We start from the raw sequence: 18,058 nt of genomic DNA, 5'->3' as shown, positions 1-18,058 counted from the left end.
TCTTGGCGTCGAGGACGAGAGGGGGTCTGGGGGCGCCGGACGTGGTCCGATACTATCGGGCAGCACAACTGAGACAGGCGGTGGTTTGGAACAACCCCCCGGCCTCCAATTGTTGGTTGGAAATAGAGACATTCCACGCGTCCCCGACCCCCCTCTCAGCCCTACTTTGGACTCACGTCCACAAGGGAAGGAGGCCCACGAGACTCAGCCTTGGAGCAATGAGATGCACGTGGTGGACATGGTTGAAAACCAAAGGGAAATATGGCCTAGCTTCAACCCCCTCTCAATTGACCCCTCTATTCGGGAACCCGGATTTCCCGCCCGGTTGTTCCCGACCCCAATTCAGCCAATTTCAAGGCCTAAACATCAGAGTGGTTGCGGACTTGCTGGAAGGCGATGAGGTCATGCCCCTCCGAGAACTGAGAATCAAACTAACGTCCCCTGATCTTCCTATATTCCAATACCTACAGATTCGCCATTTTTTGAGAACTCTATCCCCTAGCTTAAAATTCCCGTCGTGCACCAGATTTGAGAACCTCTGCCTCAGAGGCGAGTACCAAAGAGGCCTCATCTCTGGGATATATAAAACACTAGAGGCGGCCCAACCCTCCCCTAACCACGCATATATGAAAAGGTGGAGCCAGGAACTAAACACCAATATAGACATAGAGGACTGGGAGGATATCTGGGAGGCAGCTTCCAAAACTTCAATTTGTTCCATCACAAAAGAAAATATTTACAAAATATTATTCCACTGGTACCTGACCCCGAGTAGACTGAACCAGATCTATCCAACTACTCCTGACGATTGCTGGAGGGGATGTGGTCAAAGGGGGGACATGTCCCACATTTGGTGGACATGTCCGGAGATCCAAAAATTCTGGACCCGGATCCAGGGCCTGCTGACCGAGACCCTGGAGGTGGAGGTACCCCTAGACCCTCTGACCTATGTGCTGGGAAAACCAGTCGATGACCTTCCCCCCCCTATAACCAGGCTCATGGCAGCGATTCTGACGGCCGCCAGATGCTGTATAGCAGCAGCCTGGAAGAAAATCAAAGCCCCATCCAGAAGAACGGTAGTCACTAGGGTAAACGGAATCATGGTTATGGAAAGATTAACGGCAATGCTGAAGCAAAAAATGCCGCAATTCCATTCGACATGGGAACCTTGGCCAGGATCAGACCCCCTGACCTTCACAATCACAGGACCATAGGACCGACCCCCCCTTCCCTCAAAGTCCTCCCCATCTTTGCCTCCCCCCCCCTCCCCTCTCTTTGTCCAAAGTCGTTCCCAACTATCCACCCCTCCTTCGTCATCCCCCCTCTTTTTCACCACTGAAAACTGGAAAAGGGACTATTGTGTGTCATCAACCTCCCCCAAATATTGTACATGTATCAAGCTGTATTCCTGTGTTGAGTCGCTCATAAATGTATGTAACATGTACCAATCTGCTGTCCGACACCAATAAAGGAAAAATATTTAATAAAAAAAAAAAAGAGATTCCTTCAGTGGGGGAGAAAGTAAGAGGGTGTGGCCAGAAAGACATTCCATGTCTGTGTAAGTTTACTAAATATAAAATATTGTGGATCTGATATTATTCACAAGAATAACAAACATATCTTTGTAACATCTGCAGAGCGGTTGGCCAACATATAGTGGTTTCAATATTCTTTTTCTGTAACTAAGCACTGTACTACTTTTGTATATTAAATCTAAAATGTTATGAGTATTGTCTTTGAGCCCTAATTGAACTTTGCATGCTTTGAAGATAATAACTGCATTTTCGGTCACATTTTACTACAATAGATTTTTGTGTGTTAATTACATATTTTTCTCAGTAAACAGGGACCAAAGACCCCTAGCAGTAAGACATTTTTTTTTTATCCTTGCTGGTGGCAGCGATTTAAGGTCATATCTGTGACGGATTGAGGGGAGATATTACTCATTTGAGGGACCCAGCGGGTGTGAAAAGTGTGTCAGCGAGATAGCTGTGTGTATTAACCCTTGTCACACACACAAGTCACGTGCTCACAGGTGCGCCGTTCGTGCCAGCTGTTTCAAAATATATTGCATTTAAACATTATTGGGGCGGTTCCACTTACCAGGTAAACAGTGTATTAGACGTCTTTGGAAATATACAATTATCCTACAGTCATAAAGTGGAAATGGATTCCATAAGTCACAGGATAACCATTGTTAGGAACAAGGCGTCAGTAATTGACAATGAAGCAGCATTTTATTTGCATATCCAATACAAGTTTTGAATAACTCAACCCTCCGACAACACCTCTGCCTTCTCTGGTTTCTGATTTTAGATGCGTTAATAACTTTATTTTTCCAAAATTAGAGATAAGGGTGTATGACCACCCTATCTCTAGCTAGAAGCACATTAGTAGGTGCACTCCGGGGCAGTTAAAATTCTACACATGAAAATAAAATATTAAATGGTAAATATGTGTACTGTATAGTGTAAATAAAATTTTATTTTATTTACACTAAATAAAATATTAAATGGTAAATATGTGTATAGTGTAAATAAAATGTTATTTCATTTACACTAAATAAAATATTAAATGGTAAATATGTGTATAGTGTAAATAAAATTTTATTTCATTTACACTAAATAAAATATTAAATGATAAATATGTGCATAGTGTAAATAAAATTTTATTTTATTTACACTATACACATATTTACCATTTAATATTTTATTTTCATGTGCAGACTTTTTTTTATCATAAGTTTATTAAATGTTAAGTTTTAACTGCCCCGCAGTGCACCTACGAATGTGCTTCTAGCTGGAGATAGGGTGGTTATACACCCTTATCTCTAATTTTGGAAAAATATTTCTATTTAGCACATCTGATGCACCCAATGCCACTCTAGGCATTTGTGGGCGAGACTCATATTTACAAAATACACTATATCAATTTCAGTGAGCAGTATTTACTCTTTTGTGTTTTGGTGTTAATAACTTTAGCTTTACCAATTTAGTCTCAAATGACTAGCTCTAAAAAGCAAAAAACAGCAAATGCAACACAATATATAAAAGTGGCTGTGAAATAGCAAAAAAATAAATAAAATACACTGCGCTGTTTTTGACTAAAAAAAAAAAAACCCAAAACATTCATATAAATGTTTGTTTTTTTGGACAATTGAGCCGAGATTGGCCGCTTTGGCGTACATGGAGTTACCCCCTAATTGAACAGGGTATCAACACAATGAGGCCAAGATGGAAATACAGTAATGACAATTTGTGAGAAAGGGTTAGACGGAAGGGGAAGACCATTATAAAGAGATTAGAGTGGAAACTGAATTAGTCTTGTTCAGAATTCAGTGACGACTGTTTTAGTCATATCAAAAGTTGCTACGGAAATGGGGACGTTAAACAGATTTTTTTCTTCACTAATGAAAATGGTTTTAGGAAAACCATTGGCTTAAAATAGGATAATATTTTTTTTTAATGATGAAATGTCCCATTAAAATGGCAAATAGTGTCAAGACCCCCAGGCTGCAGAGTTATTTTGGCTTCTATTCGATATAATGTTAAGCACTCTTCCTCTTGCTCAGGAAGGCTTAAGGTCTATTTATTTGAATATGGCTTAAATAAGGGTTGCGCAAAGTTTTTAACTTGCGCCCCCTCCCCCCTGCCTCCTTACCTCTTGCCTCGCGCCCCTGGCATCAAATGACGTCACGGGGTCATGTGAAGTCACGTTACCATGGCAACGTGACATCACATGACCCCGCGACGTCATTTGACGCCGGTTACCATGCTGACGCATCGCAGAAGATCAGGTAAGAGCAGCTGCAGAAGCCTCGCCCGGTCCCCCATGCACTTAATTTGAGTGCCTTGAGGGAGAGCACGGGACCTCTGTAGTTGCTGCGCCGCCCCTTGAAATTCTCCCGCCCCCCTTGGGGCACGCTCCCCACTTTGTGCACCGCTGGCTTAAATCATCCTGAGTAAGGGGAAGACAGCACGTTAAACTGGGACCTTACAGGTTAAAAAAACCTATTAAAACTCCAAAAAGCTGCCAGAGCTTCCACGACATGAAGGAAGTTGTTGATTTTGAATGTTTCTTATTTCAGAATAATACACTAATCCTCATTCCTGTAGTTTAGTTTTTTATGTACTAAGGTTCTGTGGTACCCACTAATTCAGATAATAATAATAATAGCATGTTCTTGTATAGCGCTGCTTGTTTTATGTAGCGCTTCACAGAGGCATTTTGCAGGCACAGGTCCCTGACCAGTAGAGCTTACAATCAATGTTTTTGATGCCTGAGGCACAGGGAGATAAAGTGACTTGCCCAAGGTCACAAGGAGCCAACACTGTGAATTGAACCAGGGTCCCCTGATTCAAACTCAGTGCCAGTCAGTCCTTTCTCCAAATGATGTTATTATGCATGTAGTTCAGAGTAGAAGCACCGATCCAATTTTCTAGGCCTTAAATTACTGTTATGTGGGCGGTGGTGAATAAACTAATTGTAACCAGTGGCAGACTTACCTTTTTGCCGCCCGTAGGCGGCCCTCCTTCGCAGCGTAGCGCCGTTATGATGCTGCGACATCACGTGATGACATGTTGGCAATGCGGCACCATGTGATATCGGGTCACCATGACAACGCAACGCTACAGGAAGGGGGCCGCTCTGGGGAAGGTAAGACACGCACACACAGAATGCCAGCCCCTCCACCGCCCCCAAAATATTGCTGCTCTAGGCTATAGCCAAGTCAGCCTTGTGGGAAATCCGCCTCTGATTGTAACAAGTGAGCATCTGTTGAAGAACATGAGACCACAGGTGCTTAAATAAATTAGACTGAGTCTAAAAAAAATAAAATAAACGGCGACGTTTGACAGGTTCGCAATAGGTCTTTTGGTTGTGGAGAAATGTGAATCATTGCAGTTTGGGTTACCTTTTATTGGATCAACAACAAAGAAATCTGCATGGGTTACTGCTTTAATTAGCAAAGCAACACCTAGGCTTAGGGCATAGTACATATGCATTGTGCTTAAAGCTGCAGACTAAGCAATATCCTACATGTGTGTGTTTTTAAAAAAAATAAATTAGTTCTGTACTATGAGAAAATATTTGTAGCATTTTTTTTAAAAACAACTCAAAATTAAATTTTTAGTGTATTATAATGTAACAAGCATTTTTTTGTTTCTATAGCAACCATTTACAAAGTCACATCCCCTTCCTCTTCTGAAACAGGCTCTGGCACAGCCCTTTTTGAGGGCTGCCCTCTCTCTAGCAGTGCACCAATTGTATCTAGTGACTGTCTGGTCACATGATCTTCCCCACTGAACTTTGCATCGTTGGTCATCTTCTGCTGCACTGACAGCTATTTAGTGAACCCTGAGCCAAATCTTCGCCGATCAATCACAGGAGAACAGGTCGATCGGCAACTTAGATAATTACTTATCATTGTGTGGTTTGTATTGATGCACATATTAATGGGGGGGAAAAAAACCCAGCAGCTTTAAGAAAGATCAGTTGTAAGAGTTGGCTGCTTTGATTTTCAGAGGAAATGTACTGCACCTGCTATTGTTAGGCAACACAATAAGAAGGGAAAGTAGACAGATACCCTGCAGAATGTAGCCTTTTCACCTTTTCCTGTTTCCACTTATGTTTCCTTTGGCATCCACAATTATGGGAACAATGTAAGCTGCAGTTTTACAAGACAAGTCAATCCAACAGGTATTTATTTTCGTTTTTTACTTACATGAATAAATTACAAAAGTTAAGTGCATTTTTATAAAGTAACAATTCCCCAAAGTAATTATATATATATATATATATATATATATATATATATATATATATATATATATATATATATATATATATATATATAATTACTACACATATACATACATACACACACACACACACACACACACACACACACACACAACTGGCAGCTAACACCTTGACTCTGCTTATTGATGCAGGCAGGCCCATAATGAATCGTTAAATTCAAATAGTACTCTTATAGGAGCATTTGACCTTTCTGTTTGCCACTTAGTTAAAGTCACTTAGTTTGTAGCTGTTATCCAGTGTCAATCCCCCAACACACCATTTACTACACATTAGAATAAGCTTTGAGCTGAAATATAAAAAGTACAGGCATCGTTAGCGTCCGTAGAATATCCTTTGCATGCATTAGCAGATGCACATACTGTAGTGACGCACCCTTTCTCAGTTGATGCCAAATGCAGATGATGGATTATTTAGTTCCCATACCAAACTTGCTCCGTGAGTGCATGGAATGCAGAACTCTACAGCTTCACGCGTCCATATCTCCCACAAATAGAAAACCCCTTGCAATAAATCCTTTGTTGTACTTTGTAACCCTTTGTTAGCAAGGGGAAGCTGTGCTTAATGTGCCACACAAAAAGGAGATTAAATATAGAGATTTTTGTTGTTGCTATAAACGTGAAGTAAAGCATATCCTGGTGGCAGTATATGTATATATTTATATATCAAGTTCAGTCTCCATGTGTGTTCAGGTGTTCCTGGTTGAGGCTCCTGTGTTCTTGGGTGATGGGCTGGACCGTATCAGAGCTGTGGTCAAATCCTCACTCATGGCCATCTCTTTAGAATCAAGCAAGTGGAACTCTGCACAGAAGAGCAGGAGATGCAGGTACAGTGTGTTAAGATGAGGATGAAGCTCCAAGTGAACCACCGTTTTAAAGTGGGAGGTGTAGATGTGGCCCAGCAGATGGAAAAGTAGCCGGAATGTCTTCTGTATGGCTGGTCTGTATGCTTTCGGAAACTCTTTACCTATAGAGAGATGAAACACATTTTGAAAATTACAATAAACAAAGAAGCCCCATCGCTACATCCAATATGATAAATTATTTGATACATTACTAAATATTATTTTTCAATATTTTTTTCTTCTCATAAGTACGGTTCATTTAGTTCAATCCTTTGGCTAAAAACATGTCAAGATTGCAACCACGTCAAGGTTACACCCTATCCGCAGGTCCTATTACACCCTATCCGCAGGTCCTACACCACCAATTTTATACAGCAGGGCCCCCTTAGACCCTTAGGGTTCCCTTAGAACGGAACCGGAAAGCGGAACTGCTATTTTCAATTGTGCGCATGTGCAAACCGGCATTTTCCCCCTTGTGTGTATGCGCAACCTATGTTCTGCGCATGCGCGCCGGCGGAAACAGCCCGTTCTGCGCATGCGCGACCTCTGGGCAGACATGGCGGCCCCCTTCTCGATGCAGCCGTATCAGCGGATCGATGAAAAGCGGGGCGCCAAGAAGCGGGGCGCCGAGAACGGGGGCCTTGCTGTACTGTGTCTTTTGTATTTCTTCCATTGGAAAGAGAAGAGGGAACAAAAAAATAAAAACGCCAAGAGCCTGGGATGCTATTTACATTTGGAAAATTGCCACCTTAAAGTCACAAAAACTGTCTGGAAAACATAGAAAGAAAAACAGTGTGGGGACCTCTTCCAAATACAATAAATATTTCTGACTTTAATCGAGTGTCAGACTTATATAGCCAAATATGTCTCCATATGAATGAATGGCTATAAGATATCAAACTAAAAATACTTATATTAAAGTACATTTTTCCTTCAAAGAAAGGCAATATAAGTCGTTGACCGAGCCACTGATTGAGCGACCTGTGCTGAAGCAGGGATATCCTGAAAACCTGAACTGCTGGTGGCCCTTGAGAAGTTGGCTACAACTGGAGTAGACCTAAAACAATAGAAGAATCTGCTACTCACTGTGCTTTGTGGGCACTAGTTCTTCATCTGCCAGGAGTTTCTGAATGATGCTGGCAGCATAGTCTGCATATTGTGGGGCTGAGCACTTTCGTTTACGCCCCTTCTCATCCGTCCACTGGAAATGCCTGAAGATACAAACACACACACAGCAATGAGTACGCAAGCATCTTATATTTGTGACTGCGCATGGAAGGCACGTCTACTGGCATGGAATACTGCTGCTCATGCAACACTACACCCCTCTACAGTATGATGGGTCAGGAACATACACCCCTCTATAGTATGAGGGGTCGGGAACATACACCCCTCTATAGTATGAGGGGTCGGGAACATACACCCCTCTATAGTATGAGGGGTCGGGAACATACACCCCTCTATAGTATGAGGGGTCGGGAACATACACCCCTCTATAGTATGACGGTTCGGGAACATAAACCCCTCTAGTATTAGGGGTCAGGAACATACACCCCTCTATAGTATGAGGGGTCGGAAACATACACCCCTCTATAGTATGAGGGGTCGGGAACATACACCCCTCTATAGTATGAGGGGTCAGGAACATACACCCTTCTATAGTATGAGGGGTCAGGAACATACACCCCTCTATAGTATGAGGGGTCGGAAACATACACCCCTCTATAGTATTAGGGTCAGGAACATACACCCCTCTATAGTATTAGGGTCAGGAACATACACCCCTCTATAGTATGAGGAGTGCAACTCTCTTCTCCACACAATAAATATCATTAACCCTTTCCTGCCTGAAATTCATACTTTGAAGTGCTCATAAAAGGATTGATAAGGTTACTGCAGTTTGGGAGGCGTAGCCATTGTTAAATAAATACTAAAATGGCAAATTCTTGTTGTGGGTGTCAATGTTTACCCTATACAAGTGCCTAGCAATGTGATGTCTGACTGCTGGAATAAAACAAAAACAAGAAATACAGGTTTCTTGCCTCCACTATATGAATACTTTATGGTGTCATCCAGCAATTCATTGGACTACAAGTACAGCTTGTCCATGCAGAAAGAGAGAGTCCATGCTGGTAATCTACCTAGTCACTGTTGCATGGTAAAAACCTGCAGTTCAATTAATAGACCCCACAGAGTTATAGCCAATGATAATCCAGTAGCGACTATGGAAGATCAAGTACAACAAGATCATTAAGCTTTCTAACTATATTCAACCATTTGCCCACCACCTTGTTGAACAAATTATGAATTTTAAATTGCTTCTTTTTCTTTTCTTTTTTGCCAATTCAATGCAACTTTTATTCCCAGAGGGACCTGCAATGCAACATTGTTAGTTACTTACATACATGTGTCTATATTTAAGTTTTTGACGTGTCCATTATCAAGACAATGTATTGTAGGGGTGGCCAACTTCAGTTCTCAAGGGCCACCAGCAGGTGAGGTTTTCAAAATATCCCTGCTTCAGCACAGGGCTCAAATCATATTGACTGAGCCACTGATTGAGTCATCTGTGCTGAAGCAGGGATATCCTGAAAACCTGACCTGTTGGTGGCCCTTGAGGACTGGAGTTGGCCACCTCTGATGTAGTGTATAACCATAGCTTAATCAGACTTGGAGATAATTAGCTTTATTTTGCATGACTATAATGCTGATCCACTGAACGATGTCACTGCCACCTGCACTCCTATTCCTGTTAGCCCACCCAGCTTGCAACTAGACAGTAGAAAGTAATTGAATGCATTGAACTGGTCTCACCAGAAGAGCCACAGATTAAGCGCTGAATTCAGCGAAGGGTGCGTGCATCAGGCGATTTCCATTCCTAGCGATGCAGGGAGCAGGTGCATGTAAAGCTAATTATAATCCCCCAGGCCCCAGTCAGCTGTTTGTGTGTGTATGCAAGTTACATAGCAACATGATATCAACAAGACCGTGTTTGTACGGGCTGTAATCTGGCGTAACCCTGCAGTTCCCAAATCCGAGTCTCTTGGGAAAAGGGAGTGATGAATATCATGCAAAAAAAAAAAGTGCGGTGGCCATTAGATAACTTTTCTAACCTTCTTTTTTTAAAAGCTAAAAGGATCTGGATCATTTAAAGCACTTCCGGCCTGATTTATTTTAGGACTTCTATTCCAACCCTTAAAATATTTGAAACATGCGGCGATTGCAAAAAAATACAGGGCAGCTGATGAAATCATGTTCTTTTTATGGTGTTGAATCATTGGTTGTTTTTCTTAGGTATAAGATTCAATGATGGAAGCGCCACCCAATACGTTTTCAAACCTGACATAAGTTTGGATGATAGCATGGTAAACATATTATACTTACAGCTAAATATTTCACCCCCTGAAAACATTTCAACGCTATCCTATAAAGAAACTATTATACGGTTTGGAGTCAGTAAATGGAGTTACACCATTCATTCTGTTTTACTGCACTATTGTCATTTTGTTGGGCAGTATTTTATTGGTAGCTAGAACTAATCAGGAGGCCCAAGCCAGGGTTCATTAGAGATCCCCAATGACCATCTACCCTTTGCCCACTTCAGTGCTGAAGAGCCTTCAACACTCTGCAGGCCCCTTCATCACTGAGGGGTTCAAAGCATTATTTGGATTCATGATTTTATTCAATTCAAATGTATTTAAAAGAAAAACAGAGATAAAACAAGTAAATAAATGAGACGTAACCACAGTAAACAGGGGTCTTACTATAATTACTAGATTGCTGCATTTTTACCCTCCTACAATCCCACCCGTGCAATTCCTCTGCTCAGTGTGTTTACTAGTTGACTTTAGCTCAGTGTTTTTCAACCAAGGTTCCCTGGAACAGGGTTCCCCGGGCATCCCTAAAGGGTTCCCTGCAATTTTCTGGGCATTTGAAGATTGTATCAAATACAGAAGAATTTACAATGCATCTGATCACAGAGCTGCTATTAGAGATGGTTGGGATTCCTTACACTGCATCTGATCACAGAGCTGCTATTAGAGAGGGTTGGGATTCCTTACACTGCATCTGATCACAGAGCTGCTATTAGAGAGGGTTGGGATTCCTTACACTGCATCTGATCACAGAGCTGCTATTAGAGAGGGTTGGGATTCCTTACACTGCATCTGATCACAGAGCTGCTATTAGAGAGGGTTGGGATTCCTTACACTGCATCTGATCACAGAGCTGCTATTAGAGAGGGTTGAGGGTTCCTCAGAATTTCACTTAGGGTTCCTTAACCAAAAAAAACCTTGGAAACCACTGCTGTAGCTGAAATCCATTCTCTTTATCACAACTTCCTGTAACTACGTTTGACATCAATGGCCCAACCTATGTTGCAATAGTGAAGCAAGTCAAAAGCAATCTATTAAATCTATTAAATGGACGTGCCTTGTTTTGTTCCTAACAATGTTCATCTTTACAATGCACTTCTGAGAATGGCACAAGAGCAGGTGCACCCATGGCCCTGTGCCATTTTCAGGATGTCATGCCATTTTGTATTGTTTTGGCAGCTAATTGATGCCGCTCCTCTCATAGAGCCAAATTGCCTAATTCAGGATAGTGAGGGAAGGGATCAAAGTCCTGTGATTACTGCACCCACAATCACATGTCCATATGCCGATGCCTTTGGCACTTTGCTCCACTAGTCAAATAGGCACTGAAGGGGTTTATTATAGTTCATGCTACAGAGAAGTCTAGTAGCTGAATTGGTCCTAGCCCATGTTGTCATACTAGTGCAGTCGAAAGGCGGATTATTTGCAAACTGTGATATATTTGATTCAAACAGCGTGAAAATGAATCCGAAATGTTGTTGTACGTGAGTTTTCAATACTGCCGAAGGTTCATGTTCAACAACATCCCTGTATAATTTTTATGTTGGTCCTATAAAAAGTGTTACAATCTACAGAGAATGCAGTTAAATTTAGCGCAGACATTTTTACAATCTCTTATTTCTTTTTAATAGCCTACGTGTCGAGCAGAGAAGGAATTAATTCACCCTTCAAGGTGCAGTCCTATTTACATAGACATATGTAACAATGACAAGTGAAGTACAAGCACTTAGGGATGCCAGCCCTTACATACCATTTAGTTTTTTTTAAATGGTTGTTTTATCATTTAAGATCTGAATACATTTCTACATTCAGCTGGAAAGACTTAGCTGTACAAACGGTCGTCGCTTATCCGACGTAATACGTGCCGCAAACCGCTGTCGCATAACAGACCATCGTATTGCAGGTCAATGTTATTCGGTGGCGGTGAGCGTCGGATAAGCGGTTCCGACGTTGGATATTGCGTCCAGCGGACTGTGTTATGCGGCGTCGGATACCGACGGCCACTTTTACATTTTGTAGGGATTCCAAGGTCCCGTTTTTCCATGCTGAGCTGCAAAGAGAATTCACCAAGAGGTCCTTGAAAAATGATTTACCTTCCCAAATCTAAATCTACCGGAAGTGTATCCAATTGATAACGCAAATCGGTGCTTAAAAGTAAAGATAGTTGCAATTGAAAAATAAATTGGACCTAGTAAATTGGACTACACCACGGGACCTGTGGCTAGGCATTAGATATTGGCATTTGGTTAGATATAGGACCTGTTAAAGCCTCCCATGTGGACCACGTGAGTTAGACACTTTTTGATTTACTTACGTGGACCAGGCCTTCATGGTGGGACAGGTGGTTATGGTGCAGAACTCAGAGATGGATCCGTATAACAAGCTGACATGGTTATAGAAAGCCGAAGCTGTGAAATGAAAAATAACACATGTTGAAACTCATTGAAAAGAATCATTAGCCAAAGCAAAGACAAATGATGGTGAATCAGAATAAGAGGATGTGTGAAGGGTTCATCCCATAACAATCGGGAACAAATGTACTTCTTATCTAAGCTCATCTCAGAAGTAATGTACTAACTGGCTGATAATATGCACATTATGGGTGATGAGTTAAAGCAGTGGTAGGCAACATGATACACTACAGGGGCCGTATATGCGTCCCTTGAGATATATCACAAACTGAAGGGGAGTTGCAGCCGCTGGTAAGAGCTTATCCTCGCTCCGGTCAGCTGCTCAGTGCCGGAGCACTGGTTTGAGTACTTTTCTGCTCCTCTTCTTACACAGGGAATTAGCACAGGAGAGGAGCGGCCCAGTATTTACCAGTGCGTTGTCATTAAGCAGCTGAGGGAGCACGGGGACGCTACAAACCACGCCAGCAACATCTCCACTCCCTCTGCTCTGAGGAGTGAGGCTGAGCGGGGGGGGGGGGGGTCAGTGTTTGGGGGGCCACAGGTGAGCCCCCCACCCCGAGGTCTGTATGAGTTCCTCGGGCTGCCTGTTGCCCACCAATGAGTTAAGGGAACAGTTTGCAGAACATGAAAGTATTTCACCAGGGTCAGAGAGAATGGTGTGTACATAGAATACCCAGTGCCTATGTAAACACTTGCTCTCTTCTTGCTGAACTCAGGTGTTTGTTAGAACATGTTTTTCACATAAAAGGAGGCTTTTTACTCTGGGATTCTGCTGTGCAGCATGATATACAAAGTCTTTCAGCGTCCCTCGGCTGGGTTTAGAACTTGGTTTGGTTGTGAAGTGAAAATACAAATCAGATTCTTCTTTATGAAAAGCTAGGCATTCATATGCACAGGGTTAATGTGACAGACAGCACTGGCGCCTTCTATTTTTAACAGACCTACTCGAACATTGAGGTCTCCTATGAACTATAATTCTATATTATAGCTCTTATGGTACACAAGTGGTAAAGAAAACACAGGCTCCTTCCCCAGATGAAGAAGGGAAACATTATCAGAGGGCGGAGTAGACTTGTGGTTAAGGGGCTGGATGAGAAATGGAAAATTAAATACTGTTCTCCTTGTGTCTTACAACCCCAGTACCATGTAACCAGTGTCTATTGAAGTTGCAATAAAATGAAAGCACTCTGCCATGTAACAACTTCTGTTTTATAATTTAAGATGTGTTTAGTAGCTTTGCAAAGTAAGGATCCTAGACCTGATGAAAGGTTAGCTGGCCAAAGCTTGTCCATGTAGACATTTGTTAGTCCAGGAGTGGTCAACTCCAGTCCTCAAGGGCCACCAACAGGTCAGGTTTTAAGGATATCCCTGCTTCAGCACAGGTATGTATGTAAGGTGGCTCAGTGAATGACTGAGCCATCTGTGCTGAAGCAAGGATATCCTTAAAACCTGACCTGTTGGTGGCCCTTGAGGACTGCAGTTGGCCACTCCTGTATTAGTCTATTAAATAGGTATCACAAATAACGGAGTTATTGATAGATTGCTTTGTACAAAACTGACTGGACTTATTCACCCCCCCCCCCCCCCCCCCCAGGTGCACGCTCGCAAATCCGCAGGACACCTGCGCTCATGCTTGGAGAGTTGGTGACGTCCCCACTTAAGCATGGGCACGGTCAACGCCAGCGGGGCCGCAGCCTTAAAAAACGAGCACGTGCAAATCGGCGCAATCCCCTTTTGACTTTAATAGCAACTGTTGCTGATTTGGGCACGATACAGCAGATGGCGCTTTGATGATACCGGGGCATTGCAACACTAGGTGTCTCACTTCAAAGATACTGTTAGAATTAAAGCACAACTTCGTCATATAATTGAGATTGTACACACACACCACTTTTCTTTGTCAGATATAAAGTTGAGCGATTTGTAATTAAAGCCTCGCTGGCATACTGTGTATTTAGACGCTTTCTCAAAGCCTGGGAAATAATTAGTTTGTACTTCCCATTTTGTCGGCAGATTTGTAAAACAAGAAGTCAAAATTTTTGGTCTGCAAAGTTCTCTGTGTGACGTCTAATCAGTACTCAAAGTACAAGTACAACACTGCTCAGTGATTGGTACAGTAGGTCTATAGCATGTGACCTCTGCATCATGATCAGTATTGCTGCTCCTGCTTCCATGCTATGTCAACACAATGTTATAGGAGCTTCCATGAGGGCAAAGCATGTGATGATTACAGTATGTGAAGCTCAATAAATCATCAACATACCACAATGAGGAAGACACACATGCTTCTCATAGAATGGCAGCTCCACATCTTCCCCAGCTTTAAAGTACACATTGTACATTCCCATCACTGAACACAGACATATAGCAAAGCAATCAGCCACCTTATACAGTATATAGGCCTTTATTGTGAGAGATATTCACAGTGTAGTTCAGATGCAATCCCTTCCACAAAGGGTGAGAAAAACACAGGGAGTTTTGGGGAGTGTTTGTCTATATTTGTCATTGTTGGGTAAGGACACAGGAAGACACTCCGGTATTGATAGATCCTGTTCTATGTGACTTTTCCTATTGCTCCATGTAACCACTTTCAGAATCCCTCACAGGTACAAGAGAAACAAAACTTGATTCATGGAGATGTATTCTCAAAATAAATCTTTATGGGCCAATCAAAGGACAAGATAGCAATTTTAAACTTCTTCCATAGCCCACAATTGAAGAACCAATATTTCAGTAAATGCAACTGTGCAATATTATCCAATTATCAAACAAAGCAGTTGAGATCGTTAAGTTAACACATCCATTCTTGACATATTAAACAGTAATATTATCACATGTAGGGGCTTGTTCTTTATCAGTCGATCAGGCAGTTTTCGGACGAAATTCGACATTGAAGGTCCTGATCCACAAAAGGGTGGTAAGCTTTAGCACGGCTTTCATATGAATGGGGTAAGGGCGTGCTAAACCTTGGCTCCCTTTTGTGGATTTGGGCTGAAGTTGGCTGAAATACTGTAGAATACGCCTTTTAAGGCCATATTTACTTAGTGGTAGTAAGCCTTAAAGCAGCACTCCCATGTTGTATTTCTTGCATTGTCTATTTAATTTAGTTATAGAATTGAAGTAGGGGGTCTCCGGTGCTGAACTACACTAATTTCAGCTGCAGGAACCGCCTGCTTCCAGAGATACTTACCTTTGTACGAGGTGCCACTATCACCTTCATGTTTAAATGTCCCTCGTCTCGCAGGCCAAAAGGAAGCAAGGGATGAAGTCACAGCTTCCTATTGGCCCCCCAAGACGCAGGTCATTTAAAGTCGCCATTATGTTAGCCACACAGCCCTTTCAGAGCTGCTACCGGCACCCCCCTATGGAGGTAAGTATATCAGGAAGCAGGGGGTCCCCGGAGCCGAAATGAACATAGAAATAATAATAAACTAAGCAAGAAATGCAACCTGGCGTGATGCTCTAAGGCAGCGGTGCGCAAACTGGGGGGCGCGACCCCCACGGGGGGCGCGAGACTGCCGGCGGGGGGGGGCGCGGGGTTTACAGAGGCCCCGCGCGCTTCCCGAAGGCACTTAAATTAAGTGCCGGGGGAGCTGCAGGGCCTCTGTAAACCTTCACTTACCTAGGCTCCGGCGGCTTCCTTCCTGCGTCGTCATGGCAACGCGGTATAGGTCATGTGACGTCACGTTGCTATGGCAACGTGACGTCATGACGCCGGAACGCAGGTGAGTGAGGGTTGGGGGGGGCGCGGGAGTGAGGGGACCGCCGGTAGGGGGACGCAGGGAAAAAAGTTTGCGCCCCCCTGCTCTAAGGCACCTTACTTCCCCTTTGAGTGAATACGCTGCAAGGTGTTTTATGGCTTATCAAATTTAACATGATCCTTAACACATTGCAATGACTAATAATGAGAAGATATGCGAGACAGCGACTACAAGTTCAGCATAACTTACCATTGCTGGCCAGCCACTCATCTACGTTCACCCCTTTAGGTAATGCTACCAGCATTAGAATATCAGCATCTACTATGCAGGCAGCGGTGTGCCGTGGCTCCAGGTACAGCTTCTCACTCTCTGCGGACGTCTTCTTATCCCGGGTCTCCTTCTTTAGGGACTTGCTGCTGAGATGAAATGGAGAGAGTGTGTAAAGCAGTGGTATATGAGTGTGAGGGGTCAGGAGCATTTTATACGAATACGTTTGGGGGAAAAGAAACAGCATTTTGTCTCCTCCTACTACATATGATGGAAGCACCATTAAATAAGTCTGGAAGTGAGAAGACAAGTGATGGCACTTTGAAGAAGCAATCCAAGCCGTTTTTTCTTTTCTTTTTCCCCCATACAGGATTGAAGTAGGGGGTCTCCGGAGCTGAACCCCATTAATTTGAGCTCCGAGGACACCCTGCTTCTTGAGGTACTTATCTCAGTAGCGGGTGGTGGTAGCCACTCCAGGCTGCACTATAGGGCCGCTTTTCATTAGCTCCCAGGCCCTGCGGGCCAATAAGAAGCCGTGATGTCACCCAGTACAGCTTCCTATTGGCCCACGTGAACGGAGGCTTTAAATTGCAGAAAACTGTGGAGATACCGGCACCCCTTTCCATCTCCCCCCTCTGCCCCTCCCCCCACCCTCTTCGGAGGTAAGTATCTCTGGAACAGGGGGTTACTGTACATTAAATCGGTGTCTGCTCCAAAGACCCGCTGCTTCAATTCTGTAAATAACCCCCCCCCCCAAAAAAAGAAAACACTTGGATTACTCCTGTACGTGCTAGCACTCTTTGGCTCCATAATATTTGCATTAAAAAATGTAAGGGTTTTTTTTTTGTGTTCCTATTAAACACTCATATTTCTCATGATAATGTACTTACCATAGGAACATTTTAATTAACAGTTTTAAGTCTCTTTAGCCCCCAAAAATGGATTTCCCTTGGAAAAAGCTGAACCGCAGAGAACTATGCTGGGATGTGTAAATGGCCTAGATTTCCGGAACTGGAGAGATAAACGTCCTTGCGTGCATTACTTGTTATTTCTAACATATGTCAATAGTGTTAACTATCATCATACTGTACGAGCATAAGAGCAGAAGCAATTCTGGCACCGAATCTAAATCTCAACTGTGGCAGGTGTAACATGAATCAAAGAAGAATCATTTTAAGTTAGGAACTAGTACAGTAGTAAGTTATTTATTTCTTTATTTATTTTTATGAGGAGCAATTCAAACACTTTTTTTTTGTTATTTTATTAATATAGGATTGAAGCAGGGGGTCCCGGAGCTGAACCCCACTAATCCTGAGATACCTGCACCCCCTTCGGAGGTAAATATCCCGGGAAGCAGGGGGTCCTCTGAGCTGAACCCCATTAATCCCGAGATACCTGCATCCCCTTCGGAGGTAAATATCTCGGGAAGCAGGGGGTCCCCGGAGCTGAACCCCACTAATCCCGAGATACCCGCACCCCCTTCGGAGGTAAATATCTCGGGAAGCAGGGGGTCCCCGGAGCTGAACCCCACTAATCCCGAGATACCCGCACCCCCTTCGGAGGTAAATATCTCGGGAAGCAAGGGGTCCCCGGAGCTGAACCCAACTAATCCCGAGATACCCGCACCCCCTTCGGAGGTAAATA

At 43.1% G+C, this 18,058-nt stretch overlaps 1 protein-coding gene across 4 annotated transcripts in view; it reads right to left on the bottom strand.

The window, feature by feature from the left end:
- Nucleotides 1-5,743: 5,743 nt before the first annotated feature.
- LOC142497619 (MOB kinase activator 2-like) overlaps nucleotides 5,744-18,058 on the bottom strand; it is a 32,598-nt gene continuing 20,283 nt past the window's right edge. The window contains exons 4-7 of one of the 4 annotated variants that reach the window (XM_075605658.1): nucleotides 16,397-16,560; nucleotides 12,350-12,443; nucleotides 7,748-7,872; nucleotides 5,744-6,783 (exon numbers count right to left, since the gene is read on the bottom strand). In XM_075605658.1, the coding sequence (XP_075461773.1) occupies nucleotides 6,506-6,783; nucleotides 7,748-7,872; nucleotides 12,350-12,443; nucleotides 16,397-16,560 (661 nt within the window). In that variant the 3' untranslated portion in view covers nucleotides 5,744-6,505. Of the gene's footprint in view, nucleotides 6,784-7,747; nucleotides 7,873-12,349; nucleotides 12,444-16,396; nucleotides 16,564-18,058 lie in introns of all 4 variants that reach the window. The other 3 variants (XM_075605657.1, XM_075605660.1, XM_075605659.1) reach the window with 3 other exon arrangements.

The sequence above is a fragment of the Ascaphus truei genome, chromosome 6 (assembly GCF_040206685.1).
Source record: "Ascaphus truei isolate aAscTru1 chromosome 6, aAscTru1.hap1, whole genome shotgun sequence".
NCBI lineage: Eukaryota > Metazoa > Chordata > Amphibia > Anura > Ascaphidae > Ascaphus > Ascaphus truei.
The sequence above is the reverse complement of the archived record's forward strand: the minus strand, read 5'-3'. Positions and strand labels throughout refer to the sequence as shown.